Source organism: Phalaenopsis equestris, unplaced genomic scaffold (assembly GCF_001263595.1).
Source record: "Phalaenopsis equestris unplaced genomic scaffold, ASM126359v1 Scaffold000002, whole genome shotgun sequence".
NCBI classification, from domain to species: domain Eukaryota; kingdom Viridiplantae; phylum Streptophyta; class Magnoliopsida; order Asparagales; family Orchidaceae; genus Phalaenopsis; species Phalaenopsis equestris.
In genome coordinates this window covers 22,386,704-22,405,927 of record NW_018164444.1, presented here as the reverse complement: position 1 = coordinate 22,405,927, position 19,224 = coordinate 22,386,704, and the positions used below count along the sequence as shown (strand labels likewise).

Here is a 19,224-nt window from a genome sequence, read left to right as displayed (position 1 = left end):
AGTTACAACCCATGTGGTTCATAGCTCGTGCAGATCCCGACAATGATACTTGTGGCCTACATATGTCATCATAGCTCTCAATTACGACCTACATGACCGGTTACGACATATGTGATTCATAACATGCCCAACTCCCGACTCCGGCTTTTGAGGCCTACATAAGTCATCACAACTCACCACTATTATTTACGTGACCAATTACGACCAAAATGACTCATAACTCGTGCAACTCCTAACTCTGGCCCATGAGACTTACATGTCATTATAACTCACATTTATAACATATGTGACCAACTACGACTTACATGGCTCACAATTCATTTAGCTATCGACTCTAACTTCTATGACATACAAACATTATTATAGCTCACCACTATGACCTATGTGACTAATTATGATCTACGTGGCTCACAACTTGTGCAGCTCTTGACTCATGCCTCTATGGCCTACGAACGTCATCACAACTCACCACAATAGCTTATATAATCAACTACAGTCTATATAACTCACAACTTCTATAGCTTTCTATCACGGCTTCTACGACCGACCAACATTCTTAAAGTAACCATCTGCTATCATGGCCTTCAACTAGACATATATAACCAATTTATGCTACAGTCCTCTACAAAATTCTAGTACCTAATTTTTAATATAATTAAAAATAATATATATATTATATATATAATTTTATGATTTAGAATTACTTCATTATTTAGCTTTATGAGATGCCGTGGATGAATATGATGCATCTCACACCACAAATTTTAAGTAAGAGGCAAATGGCAAGCAGCTCAGCTCTCCGATTCTCGCAGTAGGAGAGATCACCAAGTAGACGCCATGGCTTCTTCCTCCATTCCACTCCATTTCGACACCGTCCGAAATCCTCTACTTCAAAATAACAGCTTTCTCTTTCGCAAAGCCCCATCAATCCTCCATCATTCTTTCAGGTCCGGTAACTACACAGTGATAACTCCTTCTGCCAAGTTCAACCTCTACGAGATGATGGGCGGACGGGGCCTCTGCAATGGAGAACAGGGCCTCAGAATGGAGCTCGAGAAGTCAGCCATCAGAGAAACAGAATCCCTACCTCATAATCAAGATGCCGTTTCCGTCGAGACCACTCTTCTTTCACCCTCCAACCCTGTGGACGAACTTAGCTTCGACAAGGAACTTATGGGGCTCACTGGTGGCTTCCCCGGTGGCGAGAAGGGTCTTCAAAGCTTCATTGAGAAGAATCCGCCTCCCATTAAGAAAAGTGGCGGTGGAGAGGAGCCATCGGGAGATCTGCTTCAGGATTCGAAGCCCAAGCCCCCTGAGCTTCCATCGCTAATGCCGGGGATGATTGTAAATGTGAAGAACCCGGAAAACCCTTTCTACCTGTACAGTGGTATCGTGCAGAGGGTCACCGACGGGAATGCTGGAGTCCTCTTTGAAGGGGATGATTGGGAGAAGCTTCTCACTTTCAACCTTCATGAGCTCGAGAGGAGAGAGACGGGACCGCATATGGTTGATCCCACGTCCGCCATTCACGAGTCCTTTGTGGACACGAAGTCTGAGTGAGAAAGATGCCGACTGAGAGAAAAGTAGTAAGCTCACTTCTCTTCGATTCTAGAGGGTTTCAACTAGCCAGTTTTTCTGATGTTTACATTATACTGATGGCCATCAAACTAATGAACTTGTGATTCGTTATTGGATCTTAATAATTGTGAATTCATATTGTGATTTCTATCGCTAAAGCCTATTTATGATATTGAATTTATTTTGTGATTTCTAGCTCACATCTGCTTCTCCAATCTTAATCTCGCGGATTTACCTGCGATGGGATTCATTTTGTGAAGAAATATATTGTGAAAATCATATCATAGGATATAAAAGGGGAATGTCTCTGCCCCGGCAAATTACTCACTCAAGTTCATGGTGAGTTAATGTTTTCATTTTAAAATGGGGTTCTTTTGAGAAGTTTGATAGGTCGTCATGTTATCGGAACTAAGGGGTAAAAAGATTGGGATTCTATGCATTTTCCCTATGTGGTTCAAGAAAATATTGAGTCCGGAGTCCGGAAGCGAGCTACATCCGGACAACGGACGTGATACGACGGAGGTTAGAGCTTCCACTCCTCCCCACTATATCACGTCCATTGTCCGGATGCAACTCTGGGTCCGGACTCCGGGCTTGATATTTTTTCTTGTGGTTCAGTATTTTGTAGTTAGAGCTTCCACTCCTCCCCACTATATCACGTCCGTTGTCCGGACGCAACTCTGGGTCCGGACTCCAGACGCAATATTATTTCTTGTGGTTCAGTATTTTGTGATGGCTTTGTTGCATTTAATCCTTAAAGATCATGGTCAACTGGTCTTCAATGTTTTTGTTGAAGATTGAGAAAAACTTGTCATCTTATGTGTTAACTTTCATTTAGTTTCTTATTTTAGGATATTTTGCACTAGCAATATGTCCTATTATATATCACTGCACATAAAAAATTCTCAAGGGTTCGGTGCAAGCTTCAAGATAAATTGCTAAGACTAACTTATACTTGCCATGGTGGATATTAACTCACTAAAATCAGCAAAAACTTGTCTAGTTCAATATGAACTCTTCAGGACTATGGCAAACTTGCCCAAATTCAAACTTCATTATCTAACATTCGTTCAACCAAGCTGGTAAGTTCATCTAGTAAACCTGCGGCTTCAACCACTAAGTAGATGGCCTCATTCTTTGAAGACTCTGGCTGAACTAGTCCTTTGTAATTAGACTACAGATCTCATGTATTTTATGGTAAATGACCATTGAGTCTTTCTATGCATTTTTGTTACGATGTGGTGTATTATATAACTTATTTTATAGTGCTCAAATCTCGATACAAATCTATAAATATGTGGTTAAGGCTAATTAAGCTCTTATTTAGTGAAATTCTAGAGCTTCTCACTCAAAATTCTCTTTTCTTTTTATTAACTTTTTTTTCTTATTGTAAGTGCTAATAATATTTTGGTATTATCCAAGATTTTTTTTTTTGGATTTAATATTTTCTAAGGTGCATTCAGCATGAAGTATGCTAAGAACTATAAGAAATCCACTTCAAGAAGAAAAGGGACAAATAAATATTGAAAAATGGAAATTTTTTTGTAGGGAGGTATCTTGCTGAGATGGAGGAGAGAGTGACAAGGAAGAATAAATGAGTGAAGGAGTGTATGTTTTGTAGGGAGGTATCTTGCTGAGATGGAGGAGAGATTGACAAGGAAGAACTAGAGCTACTTTTAGTGCGGCGATTCTGAGGGATCACCATATTCTCTATCATCTGCAATAGATACTTGAGAGCAAGAGCACTACCCTACATTCCAGTGAACGGTGAAATTTACTATACTAATTGTTGGCTTACAAGAGCCATGTAAACCCCTCCTCCCCTGTTTCTTAGGATAAGACCAATGGTGAAGATTAGTTTGAAATATTAAGTAATAGTTTTGAGATGCAACCTAAGTTTCAAAAACACATAAAACATACAGTAACTATTGATTTCATCACTAAGATTACAACATAAACTCATTAAGAAGAGCAAATCATATGAACATATAAAGGAGCAAAACAAATATATGTGTAACGATTTTTACGTGGTTCGATTGTAGCATACATCTATGTTTAGGTGTTTACCGCCCCTGGAATTCCAGCACAACTTACATTAAATCAAATATCATTACTCCATAAGTGGAGAAGCCTTGTAAATTTGGACCACCTCTCATTCACTGCGCACCATCTTGATCTTTTTTCTTCAAGATTCAGTCATCTTTCTCGGTGTTCTGCACCTGAATATTAAAAATAAGATACAATACAAAAGAAATTATAGCAAATGTAGCCGATACACATGCATAGATAGCTGTGCACAAAAAAACCAAGAAGTTCAACAGTCTCAAAGCATCAAAGTATCTGTTACAACCAAGCAAACTTTTGTCCCTTATCAAATCTCTTAAATTTATTTTTATGAACTTAGGTGGCTGTTCGAAAATAGAGGAGCGGATGCTTGGGTTTTTAAAATATGCAATGGTATAAGCTCTTATTCATAAAGCCTTAAGATAATATATAAAATTGGTGGCTAGAGTTTGTGATTTTTAACTCGGGGTAATAGAATAATTTAATTGAGTTTTTTTCAAGTTTATTTGCGTAAACATTTATGAACTATCAGCATAATATAAATTCAAACGGGTAAAAATCATCATTATAACTTTTTCGATTTCAACCTTGGCGGAGAAAACTACAATCAAGATGTTGAAGAATTTGCTCTAGAAAACCTGTAGGACAATAAACAAGAAAAGGAACTAAAAGAAAACTCAAATCAAGATTACCTAGATTACGTGGTTCGGTCCATAAGACCTACATCATCGAGAGGGAATCAAGGAATAAATTCACTAAGACAATCATAATGATTACATTGTTCAATCCTAGAGATGGACCATGTTTCAAACTCTCTCTCGATCTTCCACTCAATACAAGTTTTCTTGGTTCTTCTCTTTGATCTCGGATTTTCTCCCCTTAATCCTCTAAACTCACATACACATTATATATATAGACAATGACTCTTCTCAAGTTGATCGGTTCAACACCTGTCATAGCCAAATGACTGTTATCTCCTTTAGCTATTGAAACCTCATTATAAGCTGCAACGTTGTTAGTTCACCTAATTGAGAGTCTTCATAACAAATCTCCACTTTGACTCCCAATTACAAATCTCCATAATAGAGATTCCCTCCAAACAGCCCCAAAGGGCCTTTAATCCTTGGTTGATTTCACTAAGTCCGGACAGTATTTGAACTTAGCTGAATGTAGCACCTTGATGAGCATGTTAGCTAGATTCTCTTCAGTGGGTATCTTCTCTACTACTATTGAATCCTTAGCAACAACATTCCTCACAAAATGAAGCTTCACGTTTATATGGCCAGACCTCTCATTAAAGACCTGGTTCCTGGTCAAGTGAATTGTGCTTTGGTTATTGCAGAATACAGTTACAACCTTCTGATGTATGTTAAGCTCTTCAGCCATGCCCTTTAGCCACATAGCCTCCTTAATTGCTTTTGTCACAACAATGCATTCAACCTCTATTGTTGAAAGATTCACAACGGATTGGAGATTGGACTTCCAGCTGACTGCAGTACCGAAGACAGTGAAAATAAATCGAGTCAATGACTTCCTGGTGTCAATTCTTTCTGCATAATCAGAGTCCACATATCTGACCACCTTTTCCTCTTCATTCTCTAGCTTCTTAAAGAGCAGTCCCAACTCAGTAGTAGCTCTTAAGTATCTAAGAATTCATTTTAGAGCTTCCCAATGAGCCTATCTAGGATTTGTCATGAACCTGCTTATGATGCTGACGACATAGGCCAAGTCTAGCCTGTTGCAAACCATCCCATATATGATGCTACCAACACCACTGGCGTAAGGGACACTCTCCATGTATCTTTTCTCATCTTCACTCTCAGGTGCTTGAGAGTTTGACAATCTAAAGTGTTGTCCAATTGGTGTTGTAACCTGCTTGGCCTCGTGCATGTTGAACTTTATTAGAATTTTTTGAATATATGACTTCTGAGACAAGAACAAGCTACTCTTCTTTCTGTCTCTTGTGATCTCCAACCCTAAGATCTTTGTGGTAGTCTTTGTGGTATGTCTCAGGTCCTTCGTGTCAAATTCTGAGTTGAGCATACCTTTGATCTTCTAGACCTCCTCCTTGCTTCTGCGAGCTACTAACATATCCTCTACATATAGGAGCAAATAAGTACTTATATCACCATCTTGCTCCTTCATGTATCTACATATAGGAGCAAATAAGTACTTATATCACCACTTTACCACTCTACACAAGTGTTGTAGCTGCTTCTGACAAAACCAATCCTTAACATAAACCTCATCAAATCTTTTATAACATGGTCTCGGGCTTTGTTTAAGTCCATATAATGATTTCCTTAGCAAGCAAACTTTATCTCTGATTTCAAGCGTACAATACCCTTCTGGCTGGGCCATATAGACGGTTTCTTCCAACTTTCCATGTAAGAACGTAGTTTTAACATCTAGCTGTTTTAGTTCCAAATCAAATTGGTCCACTAGTGCTAAAAACAACCTGATAGAGCAATGTTTTACCACAGGTAAAAAAAATTCATTGAAATCAATTCCTTCAACCTGTGAGAATCCCTTTGCAACTAATCTGACTTTATACCTGGACTTTCAATGCATGATATGTCCTCCTTCTTCTTGAATAACCCGTTACAACCAACTAACCGTTGGTTCTTTGGTCTATCCACAAGCTCCCAAGTTTTGTTTTTCATCAAAGAAGTCATTTCGTCATCCATTGCATCAGCCCACTTGTGTCTCTCCTTACTCTTAAGAGCTTTGACCCGACCCACAATTATGTAATTATTTAAGTTCGAAAAGCTAACCAAAATATTTACCCAATTTATATTAAGCGGCTAGTGTGGAAAATAAATGTGTAATTAAATTGATTAATAGTTTACACACTAGGGGCACTACGCAAGCATACATATTTTTTCAAGTAATATTGAATTTTTTTTAAAAACCTCAGTATCGAACCCACAGAGAAATAATGAATTTACTATGCTAACTTAGAAATATTTCTACTTAAACTGTAAACTAAATTTGCAAGAGAATAATATCGAACTATTTGTAAAGGGTGTAACTAAAATGGCTACTTTTAATTTAAACTAAAAGTAAATGTAAAGTCTTTAAATAAAAATGTGTAAAGAAGTATGATTATAATAAAAAGTTTTTCCCCTTTCAAAGAGATTGTAAATCAGTGCAAGAATCAAATGATTAAAGATGAAAATGATGTATTGTAACAAATAGAAGTATACATATTCTTTACCCATCCGAGCATAAAGAACATTGGCTAATCTAAAGTAATCTAAAGTTAGTTCAAGCTTGTGTGGTAGTGCTAAGTAGATTCTAGTCTCTCACTTCTAGATTACCCACTGCGTCATCTCTATAGGACCTATCAGGGACCCTTAGTTCCAATAATAGACTAAAGTGGTAAAGGATCTAGCCTGTCACTCTAGATACACAAATTCTACGCCCATCAAAACTTATCTCCCTATCTATTTGCACTCCCCCCTGAACTTGACATCCCCTTTCTCTAAGGTTTAGTGTGGTACTAATTAGTTGGTGAAATCATAGCCCTCCCGGGTAATTATGTTTCACAATGAGTTTTAACATCACAGATGACCAGTTTGCAAAGCAAATGAAAAGCCGACGAAAATACCATCACAAATTGTTTGAATAAAAGAAATATTTAAAACATTCTAATCCTACACATCATTACTTCTTATTGTAAGGAGAAAGAAAAGAAAACTACTCAGAAATTATTCGTGGGGATAACAAAACAAAACATGATATATATTAAAAACCAAGTTTAGAAGACAAATCTTAAACAAAAGTACAAATACTTATCTCAAACTTCTCCCTAAGCAATTCTCTGAAGCTTTCTGACTTAACTTGACTCCACAAGACTCACACAAGACTCCACAAGACTCATACAGAATCACCAACTTACACAAGCTCGATGATCCATATGTGGTCATTTTAAATATCCCCAATTGTTGAACGGATTTGAGTGTAATGTTTAGAACCATACCCGTAAGCATTGGGTATGACTATATGTTAAGTTGTAACGAGAGTTTTCATTGATGTGATTTAATTAAAGAAATCATGAATCATATTTTGGTGTATTCTTATATTTGAGGATAATTTTCTTCAATAAATCATAGCAAACTCAAATGTCTTATGAAATATCCAAAATCTTTAATCCAGAGAGTGACTCTGGACAACCCTATAATCTCTTGGATTATCTCAAGTTCATTTTGGTTTTACTATTTTGTTAAATTAATCCTCACATGTTGAATTATTATATTGTGCTGAGTGTTTTATGTCTTAATTGACCCATTAGTAAGGGCAAATGATTGATTTAAATGTTTAATGGAGAGTTATGTGGATAGATTCCCCCGGGATGTGCTTATAAATCTTAAGAGGATTTACGCTCTTAACCCTCAATTGGGTTTGAGCTTGTAGTGTTTTCAAATGTTTCAAGTTCATTTATGTTTTCTTCTTAGCTACTCCTCAAGTGTTTCAAATGTTTCAAGTTTTCAAATGTTTCAAGTTCATTTATGTTTTCTTCTTAGCTACTCCTCAAGTGATATTAGATCAAACCTAATACAATACTAAGCTCTTAAGGCCTAGGGGTAAACTTGTAATTTTTGAAAATTTTGTAAAAATGCTTGATCTTGATTGAAAAGAATTAAATTTTTGTTTATTCATTAGTTGAGGGTTTAAATTAATGAATTATGAACTTCCTAATCCAAAACCCTTACTTTTGGATCATCCAAACTTTTTTTTTTTTTTCAATTTATAACAGTTCAAATAATTACAGTTTTGTCATTTTGTAGAAAATGCCATGAATGAGTTACTACTCAATCACTCCTCAGGTTTCAATCATTTTAGAGAATTAATCATCATTATTTAATGTCCTTCCCCTTTGATTTATCCTAAAGATTAATTAAGTTAGGGTTCGGGTGTAAAATTCCCAAAATGCCTCTAGGGTTTCCACATATAACTCTCACATTTTGATTTAAATAATCATGAAAGTTCACGGATCAATTAATCATGGGCCAATTAAGACATGTATTTAGTTTCTTTAATTAATTAAAACCCTAATTGTGAATATCTAATGTTAATTGATTTGATTTTTCAAAACATGTTTTCTGTCCTTAGAAAAATTTTATAGTGTTCCCCAAAGTCAGAGGCCCAATTAGAGCAATTTTGGTGACTTTTTGAAATGTATTTTAATTTTTATAATTTTTAAATGATTTTTGAAAAGAAAATAATTAGAAAATATTTTTTTTTAATTTTAAAATAAAGTTTTATTTTTATTTGATCCCTCTAACTTAAGAAAACTCATCAAAGTTTATTTTAAATTCTTCTGATTTTTCTTTTAATTTCAATGAATATTTTAAGTGAACACAAAAAGAGCCATTAGAAAATTAGGCCTTTTAGATTTAGGGGTGTCTTTTAACTTTAAAAAAATCAGAGGGCCTCCCTAACAGCGTTAGGAACAAGCCTACAAAATTTCAAGTCAAAATGAACAATATTTAAATTTTTATAATTTAATTATTCTTTGGTGTTTTAAATTATGTTAAAATAAAATATTAAATAATTTTTTTCAAAATTTGGTCCATAATATTCCCTTTAGTTCAACGAGCATAGTGATGTTTTTATTTTATTTTTCTGATTTTTCTACATCAATAAATCATTTTTGGAAGTTAAAATCAATTTTCTGAAATTAATTAAAACAAAAAATCCTAATTTTTTAACTTAACCATGTGAGCGCCTGCGCAACCTTGACAGCTTCGAAAGGCAGCGCTGATAATACAACAGTATAACTCAAATAAAATCGGAGTAACACGGAAATAACACCGGAATACGACAAGAATAACACTGCGTCGGCTCCTGGTGTGCACACGTCACTTCGCCATTTGCTGCATTTTCCATGTCCTTTCCACGTCAGCTTGTGGTTTATGCTCCACTCAGCCGTCCGACTTGATCTCCACCATTCATTTAATACACACAAGAAAAACGGATGACCTCTAGTTATCGTCCCAAAAGTAGCCCTAGTCCGAGAATCTCCACCCTAAAATGCTAACATCTCCTATTTACTAAACCAAATTGAGAGGGGTTTATTCCCACACCTTCATCTAAGAAGGAGAACATATCTATATGACTAAGCAAGCATGGAGTGTTCATCTTCTTCACAAAAGTTCAAAACCGAAGCAAAAAGTGGTGTTTTTTTGCTATACCTTTGCCCAAGGGGTGAGACCTCGATTGGGTGGTTATAGAAGCTTAGCATGAGTCTTATAAACCTCCTCCAAGTGCTGAATTCTTCTGAGAATAGGTCCAAGTATGGACTTGACCAAAAGGTGGCTTGCGTTTGGTCTAGGACTAGGTTAGGGGCTGTGAGGATAATGGATTTTGATGGGGAATGAAGTTTTGGCAAGGTTAAATTTTTAAACCGAAAAAAGTCTTGATTTTGTATGGTGAAATTGGGATGGCTGAGTGAGTGGAAATGACCAAGGTTGCTTGGGATGAGCTTCCTAAGATTGCAAAAAGGTATGGAGAGATTTTGGCAGGGTTAGCTCTCAATGCAATCTATTTTGAATGTGAAATGTGGCCAATTTATAGACTCGCCCGAAGGGGAGGAGGCAGGGATTGTTCTGACGAGCGAAGATCTTTAAGAACGAAAGGATCATTTCTCCCTCAAATGTCACAGAGAAACAAATTGGAGTGGTTTTTCTTTCACCAAAATGGGAGGTTGGTCGTCCCAATGATTTGAGTTAACGAGGGCTTCGGGAAGGGGGGATTTCAGGTAATTGGTGGAGAGGGAGAAGACAAATTGTACTGTGACGTGTGTGTGTGAGTTAAATTAAGAGAGTAAATGACTTCAGGCGGTCCTCTTTAGGTGTTATTGGGCACGTTATTAATGGCATATTTTGGTGTTATTGTCGAGGGATCACGACAACAATGTTATTGATGGTTGTATTTCGGTTGTATTGAGGATTTTTTTGGCGATTAATTGAAGGAGGGCGTTCCGCGTGCGAAATCATGGAAAACATGTGTTATCTAGTGATTTATTGCGACGACAATGAAAACAATATTCTTTGTGGTAGTATTTTGGCTTGCGGGATTACCGTGGTTATGTGGCAAGTGGTGTTATTAGTGGGGTTTTTTCAAGTGTATTTTGGTGTTACCATAGTTTCACGACGAAGGGTGTTATCGACCAGGTGATTTCAGTTGTATTTTGGTAGTATTAGGAATTGAAGGAATACAGGTGCACCGCGTGGTGAGGTGGTAGTGTTTGGCAGTATTATGACAATAGCGTGGAGACAGTGCTATTGGAGGGTTTATAGCGGTGGTATGACGGTGTTACTACATACTTTTTGCCATAGAACCGTCGCATTAAGACAAGGGCGTGAAACTGGTGTTATTGGGTGTTATTGCGGTGATTTTGGCCATGGTTTGGAGGTGTTATTTGCGGGATTTTGGCCATGGTGTTACTGGCTCGGGTTTAGCCCAAATCAAACCCAAACTCTACCTAAACCCATTTCTCACTTCAATTTAACTCACATTCACACGACAAATGACAATTGGTGACTTGGGTGAACTTTCAGAGATTGTCGATTCGACAAAATTGGATTAAAGCTTGGAATTTAGTGAAATTGGATTAGATTTTGGATTTTGGTGGGTTTAATGTGAATTTGAGTTTGGACTTGGGAAATTTTAGTAGAGATTAGGATAATTTAGTAGTGTTTGGTGAAACTAGGGGTCATTTGATAACTTTTGGAGAATTTTGGGTAATTGTGGTGGGATCAATTTGGTGACTTTGGTGGAGATGAGGTCAATTTGATAATTTTGGGTAATTAGGATGGATAATTGATGTAAAATTGATGTGTCTTTGAGTTTGGAACTCATGAGGTTTGGATTTGAAGTTGTATTCAAAGTTCAGAAAGGTTAAGTTGGATCTTGGTAATTTTGGGAAATTTGTGATAGTTTTAGGGTTGTAAAAGTGGTAGTGTGATGAGTGAAATATGAACAAGACCATCATAGGGCTTAATGGTCATATAGGAACTCTCTTTGAGTTCCCTCATGTTGGTCTCAACCTCGCAAGTATTGGAGGTCAAAAAAACCCCTTATGTGAGACTCTAAAAGAGCTAGGAAGCGGTTTGAAGTTCTAAATGAGGCGGGTTCCATCACTAAGGTTCTAGGATAGTCAAAGGGAAAGTCCTATGGCTAGATCCTAAATCCTAAAAGGAAAACTAGACCTTACCAAAAATGAGGTCAACAAATGGACTCCCGATAGTTGTGGTGTGCTAGAAAAGCACACCGCGTGTATTGGTGTTTATCAAAGTGATCAACAAAACCAACGAAGAATTGTCCAAGTAGTCATACTTAAACAAGACGGAAATTAAATTGGATATGGGAATGAATGAGTTAGGTCTCCTGCTCGGGAATTCCCAGCTCAAGAAAGGATTCAAATTGAAGACTTTGAAAGTTCTCGCTGGAGATTAGCAGGTGTATTATCAAATTGTTGCTGTGAATTTGAGTTTCCAAATTTAAGTGTTGATTTGATTTATTTTCTTATTTTATTTTGTGTGTCCATTTTTGTCTTGATGTTTGAGATTTTAAGAGTGAAAGTTATTCAATTTTTCTTGCTGTGGATTTGATAGTTTGTCGATTTGATTTGATAGGATGACTAGATCAAGCAGGAAAACACAAAAACTCACATCCAACTTGAGAACTAGTGACAAAAATTTTGCTACATTGGGAAGAAAAGTTATACATTTATTGAAAGGTTTGATGGAGAAGTTCAGAGATAATAAGGAGGATCTACATATGATTTTTATTGATTTAGAAAAAGCTTATGATAAGGTTCCAAGAGATAATCCTTTGGAGAGCCTTTGGAGAGTTCTTGAGAAGAAAGGTGTTGTTATGATTTATATTCAAGTCATTAAAGATATTTATACAAGAACTGTTACTTGTGTTTGAAGAGAAGAAGGATTGACCAAATATTTTCCTATCTCGGTTGGTTTACATCAGGGATTGGCTTTAAGCCCATATGTTTTTGCTTTAGTTATGGATGGTCTTACTAGGCATAGGAGGATGTACTTTGGTGTATGCTTTTTGTTGATGATATCCTTCTCATGGATAAGATGAGAGAAAAAACTCAAGAAAAACTTGAATTATCGAGGTCTACTTTGCAGTCTAAAGCTCTTCGTTTGAGTAGAACTAAAACTTAATACATGAATTGTAATTTTAGTAGTAGTAACAAAAATGTAGCTATGGGTCATCAAATTATTAAAAGGTGTGAGCACTTTAGATATTTCGGGTCTATTGATCAAATTCGTGGTGATATTGATGGGGATGTTAATAGTAGAATTTGAAGGTGTGGATGCTTTAAAGTTCACTTACTCTTATCCAAAAATGGAGTTAATTTGCTAAGTTTTTTTCTCTGATCTTAAACTTGAGGGTAGTTGGAGTGTAGTTCTTATTGATGGTAGGCATATAATGATAAAGTTGGAGAAAGAGATAGATTATGGAATGGTATTCTCAAGAAAAATTTTCTATATTGAGGGAGTGTCAATGAAGGTCCTCAAGTGGATAATAGATTTTAATCCCTAAGATGAACTGCCTATAGTAACTATCTAGATCAAATTCCCTAGTTTGAAGTTACACTGCTTTAAGAAAAAAATTCTTATACTCGTTGGGGTCTATTTATGGAAAACTAATGAAAGTGGATGTGGCAACTCACAATCCAAAATTCTATTTGGATTGGATCTCCTAACTCAGGCTACAGACAAACAACTGAAATTGAATATTTGCCTCATTATTATTCAAAATGTAGTATGTTTGGCCATATAATTGATCACTATCATGTAGCTCATCCGGTGCTTAAGAAGGATAGGAGAAGTGGCAATAAAGCTTTGGTGGACCCCCAACCTATTTCTGACACAAACAAGGAGGGAATTGACAATGAGAATATAATGGAATTGGATGCTGACAAACAAAAGGAAACTAAAATGGAAGTGAGGAGTCTTTCAACTGTGGAAGGATTGACACAACCTAAAAATTCTAATGACCAACCTTGGGAGTTTGGTGACACAGCCCATAGCAAATTAATTCAATCAAAACTCAACTTCAAAATGATTAAAAGGAAAGAAAATGCAAGTCAGAAGGTAGATTTGAAGGGAAAAGAAGTGGAAATCAAGAATGATATCGTAAGTACAAAATAGGTGGATAGGGAGCCTGATAAGATGAAAACTAATTATGATAATTTGGAGGACTTGTTCACCAGTGAAGATGTTGCTAACTCTTTAGGGGAAGATAGTCTCCAGAAAGAGGATCTACTTGTAGCTCAAACAACAATTTAAGATTAATGGTTGATGCAAAAGAGTAGAAAGAAGATGGCAAAGGGATCAAGAGAGCTGAAACACTTATTCCCTTCGAGGCTTGAAACATCTGTTGATGGTGTAACTAACTATTGGGATAGAAATGGGCTCGCACCTCACAGGAGGACAAGGGGAACATTTTATTAATGATGTATAATATCCTCATATGGAATGTAAGGGGTATAATTGATACCAATAATTATAATAGAATTAAAAGTATTATGAAACAACAAAAATTAAGTTATTGACAAAAAATATTGCAGAAGAATTGGATTCTTCAATTTTGCTGGTAACACTAATAAAAAAAGTTTGGATTTTGTGGAAGAATGCAAAAGGTGGACATCGTCATATCTGCTAGTCAATTTTTGGTGTTCAAACGATTATTTTCATTGTTGTTTATGTTGTAACCTGTAAAGTTGTTAAATTGGAATTGCGTAACTTCATCAAGACATTTGGGACAAGCTGTGAGGAGCCTTGGGTTATATGAGTGGATTTTAATATAATTTCCAGTGCCGTGGAGTGGAAAGAAGGCAGACCACCAATGAAAAATCAGATAGATATGTTTAATGATGCTATACATGTGCTAATTTATTTGATTTGAGCTATTTTGGGTCAACTTTTACTTGGAGAAGGTGAAGACTCTTATAGTGATTGTATATGTTTTTGACTTATTCTTCCTGTTTAAATCATTATTCTAGTTCACTGTTCACCGTCTAAATAAAACAAACTTAGATCACTTACATGTCATGGACAAAAACCCCCCAGTAAAGGGCACTGTAGAATTCTTAATGTCTTTACTTCTCACTCCAACTTTCTTAACATTGTGGAAAACAACTGGCATTGCTCACATAATGGGAACCCTTGGATCAGAATTTGGATGCTCCATAAAAAACTTGGCCTTAGCTCTTAAAAATTGGAGCTGGGAGGTTTTTGGTGATATTAGTAAGAAAGTTGCTGAGGCTGAAGAAGTGGTTAATAGAAGAGAGGAAGAATATTTCAATGATTTAATTGAGATGGGGAGTTGGCTGCTACACAGGATTCTTTGAATGAGGTTATCCGATTTGAGGAAGACTTTTTAAAATAGAAGGTTGTGGGACACTTATTTACTGATGGAGATAGAAACTCTTCTTGTTTCAATGCATTTTTCAAGAAAAAGGCAGAATATTTAATAATATCAGCAAAATCTGGGAACACAAATTCACAAGGGAAGAAAGAAATGTCATCTTTTTGAAGGGGTGAGTTAGAAGGTTACTAGTAGATTGAATGCTTTGGAGAACAACTTCCTTACCTATGGTGGTGGACTCAACTTTACTCAAAAGTATCCTCACCACTGTCCCATTATACTGCATCCAAAGTATTTTAAAAAGTTCTTATGGAGTGGCAATTCTTCCAACATTCATCAGATCAAATGGAGAAAAGTTTGTAAGACAATTCAACAAGGTGGACTTGGATTCAGATCAATTGAAGACACAATGCACATAAGTTTTATAAAGTTATGGATTAATTTAGGGACAAATAGGACTCTTTGCGCTGAACTTATGTGGAGAAAATATTACATTTGCAAAAAAGACTCTTTGCGCTGAACTTATGTGGAGAAAATATTTCATTTGCAGAAAAACTATAGTATGTACCCTTCAATTGCTAGATTCTCTTATCTGGAAACAAATGTTGGATCATAAGGAGGTTGTTGAACAATTCATAAAGTGGGAGTTGGGTGAGGGAAAATTGAACATCTTATTTGATGACTAGTCACCTTGGAGACTACTTGTTGACTTGTATGGGGGCCTCGTCATCTAATTTTTATGGTTAAGGATTGCTGGAGTGATGGTACTTGGGACCTTCTAAAGCTTCATTAGCTCCTTCCCTCTAATGAAGGAAGGTGTATCAACAGATTACCTTTTAATAGTCAAAAGAAGGATGAGTTAATTTTTAAAATTGGGGCTCAATTATCTATGAATAAAACCATTGCTCAAGGAATTTCTCAATCTCATACCCATGATAACTGTGAGTGGCTCTGGAACGAGTTATTGAAGCCATCTATTCCATTGTTTGCTTAGATAATTCCACATTCAGAGTTTCCCGATGATGACATTCTCAAACTGAAGGGACTTGAAATCCCTTCTATCTCTTTATTATATAGGTGTGAGGAGGAATCTCTAACTCACATGCTGTTACAGTGTGACTTCACTCACCGAATATGGAGTAAGTTTTATAATATTTGAGGGAATTGTTTGCCTACCAGGTTGTTCAGCTCCATAAGAGATTGATGGTTTGAATGGGGTGTCGATTCCAACCTTCAATTATTGTGATTCTTATTGTGCTGTGCTGGTTTTTATGGATGGCTGAAAACTCCGTCAAACATGGAGGTATAGCTTGTCTTCCCTCTATTTCTAAAGCGTTTTCAAACATTATTGCCTATATGCATAAAGTATTCAAATTTATAGGGTTTAAACAAAAATTCAAAGCAAGTGGAGTTGGTATACGAAGCTTAATTTTTTATTGGATCACATAGATTAAATTGACTCTTATGTAGGTGCTTCAAAAGGCCATACATAATTATTTGAATTAATCATTTGAAATATATAAGTTCTTGAATAAAAATAATTGATTATGCAGGGTTGAGGGAATTGATTTTCAATTAAATGATGATTGAATAACAATATGAGACAATAACAGAAAGTACCTTAGTTAAATATAATTAAAAAAGATTAATAAATGACTATTAATAATGACACAATGAAGCTTAACCCTAATATGAATATATAAAGCTATTAAATTGACAATATTTTATTTCAGTGCTAGCCATTAGAGCTAGCTAACCACCACCTTTATCATCTTGAAATATGCTACAATTGATGTCCCCAAAAATATTCCAAGCCTAATCAATGTTCCCAAAAGTAGAGTTGGTTATGATCAAAGGTCTCTTCTTTCATATTAAAAATTAGAAGCACAAAATATCGTTGGAAAGAGTTGTAGAGCTAAAGAAGAGAACTTTTCCATTAATGAACAAATTTAGAGATAATAGTGGAGTAAACTTCATACAAAACATAATTCTATTGATCTAAGCCGCTGCCTTATGCAATAATTCATGTCCCAAAAAATAATCCAAGCAACATTAATGTTCCCAAAAATAGAGTTGGTATATGATCTAAGTTATCTTCTCCCATATTAAGAATAGGAAGCACAAAATGCCATAAGAAAGAATTGTGAAGTTAAAGAAGAGAACCTTATCATTATTGAGCACATTTTTTCAAAAAAATGAAGTATTGAGCAGAAAACATAATTCAATTGTTCTAGATTTTTTTAACTATATGAAATTTATTATTGTTTTTTCATTGACAAGAATTGAACAAGTAATATTGAACAACTAATTTAATTCTTGGATAAATAACTTTTTCTCTAAAAGATGAAATGTCAAGCTTGTGGTATTTGTAGGTTTTTTTCCTTTGAATACTCTTCTATTTTCATGAAACCATTCAATACTATGTTTTATTCAAAAATTTATCTCACATTCCAAGTTACATTATTGGTTAAATTCATTAATAATTTAGTCCAAATAAGTGTTTGGATTCAATAGACAATAAAAGAAGCTTGTATGAAATTTAGGCTCTTCAAGTGGGTGAATGTAGAAGGTTAAAATAGATATAGTGTAGTAGTATTCTCATATGTTAAGAGAACAATTCATATGGCGTTGGACATAGGATATGTGACAAGTATATGTCATCTTTCATTGACTTGAACATATAAAGACTTATTCTAATATATGATTTAGGCTACACCTATTTCAATGCTCTAGATGATGTAGTTTCATGGCGGGCCCAAAAAAAAATTATATTAAAAAAAAATAGAAGGATAAAGAGATAACTAATTGTAATATGGTGATGGCATTATTTAATCAAGTGAATATGTTTATTATGTTTAATTTTTTCAGACACGTTATATTAGAAATGTAAAACTAGGAGGTGGCTGGTGGAGGCCCTCACCAGCCCTAGATTCTTACTAATTTCTCTATTATATGATACATTGAAAATTATAACCAATAAATTTAAATACATACATAATAATTTAATACTAGCTACCTTTTTATTTAATAAATGCTAGTATTAATAATAGTTTTAGAAATTATTTAACGAGATAATAACTTAAAATTTAAATAGTCGTCATCTCTCTTCTGAAGTTTTAATTCAGCTACGGTCTATTAGTATTAACCATTGCCATTTAATTTTGTTAGAAGTTAAAAATTTTGATTTTGTTTGTACAGCTATACATGTTGGCTGGAATATGGAAGGCTGAAAGTGAACCAATTACATTTTTCAAGTAATAATGTAATACAAGTCCCTTTGGGTATAATGAACAATAAATCATAAGATATTTAGCTTAATTAAATTCAAAAACAAATAAAAAATGTGCTTTAATCACATGACAACAAATTCTTTGGCGTAATGCGACACGACTTTAACATAATGCCACACGAACTATATGTGGAAGGATAATTGGCAAATTTACCATCTTACTTTCAAAGAATAACATGTTAGGTTAGATAGTTCTATCATGTTAACTTTGTTTGTTATCATTTAATTTTTAATCAATCATAATTCTGCTTTAATTATTCTATTAGGTGGTGAAATCATAATTATTTGGTGAAAGAAATATAATATATTCCCTAAAAAGATATATAATGTATATAACTTGATTAGGTGGACCTAATCACTTGTAGAATTCTGATTTGAGTTGCTTTTTGAGGTTTGACCTTTAAGACAATTCCATACTTATTAATTTGCATACATTTTTTTTTTGTCTATGTATAATTTGTTATCCAACCTTTTTTTTTAGCAATGCAACTTCAAATTACTACCAGCAAATTTATCTAGTTTTGATTTTGGAAACAAAAAGCTTTTCATTATCTTTTTATTCATATCCAAGCATTCAAGTAGCAACACAATCTTGCCCTTTCAGACTCCACCGCTGCTCGACGAAAATCATTCAACAAGAACATTCACTATGAACATCCTTGATTTCCATAAGAGAAAACATTATATCAACACTCCTAATGCATTCGGAGTCCAATGATAGGACGCCACATGTCAAGTGGGCCCCACTGTTATACACTGGTATTGGCCAGTGTTAAAAATGGTGGAGCCGACTTAACACGTGGTCCCCCACCATTAGACTCTGAATGCATTAGGAGTCATGATATAATACTTTTTTTTTCCATAAAAGGTCAAGATGTAAATAAAAACAG

At 35.1% G+C, this 19,224-nt stretch overlaps 1 protein-coding gene across 1 annotated transcript; it reads left to right on the top strand.

Moving 5' to 3' along the window:
* Window positions 1-735: 735 nt before the first annotated feature.
* On the top strand, window positions 736-1,728 carry LOC110031229 (NAD(P)H-quinone oxidoreductase subunit S, chloroplastic). The gene has a single exon (XM_020734335.1). It carries the CDS (start codon window positions 838-840, stop codon window positions 1,558-1,560), a length of 723 nt encoding a protein of 240 aa, XP_020589994.1. The 5' UTR covers window positions 736-837; the 3' UTR covers window positions 1,561-1,728.
* The last annotated feature ends 17,496 nt before the right edge of the window (window positions 1,729-19,224 follow it).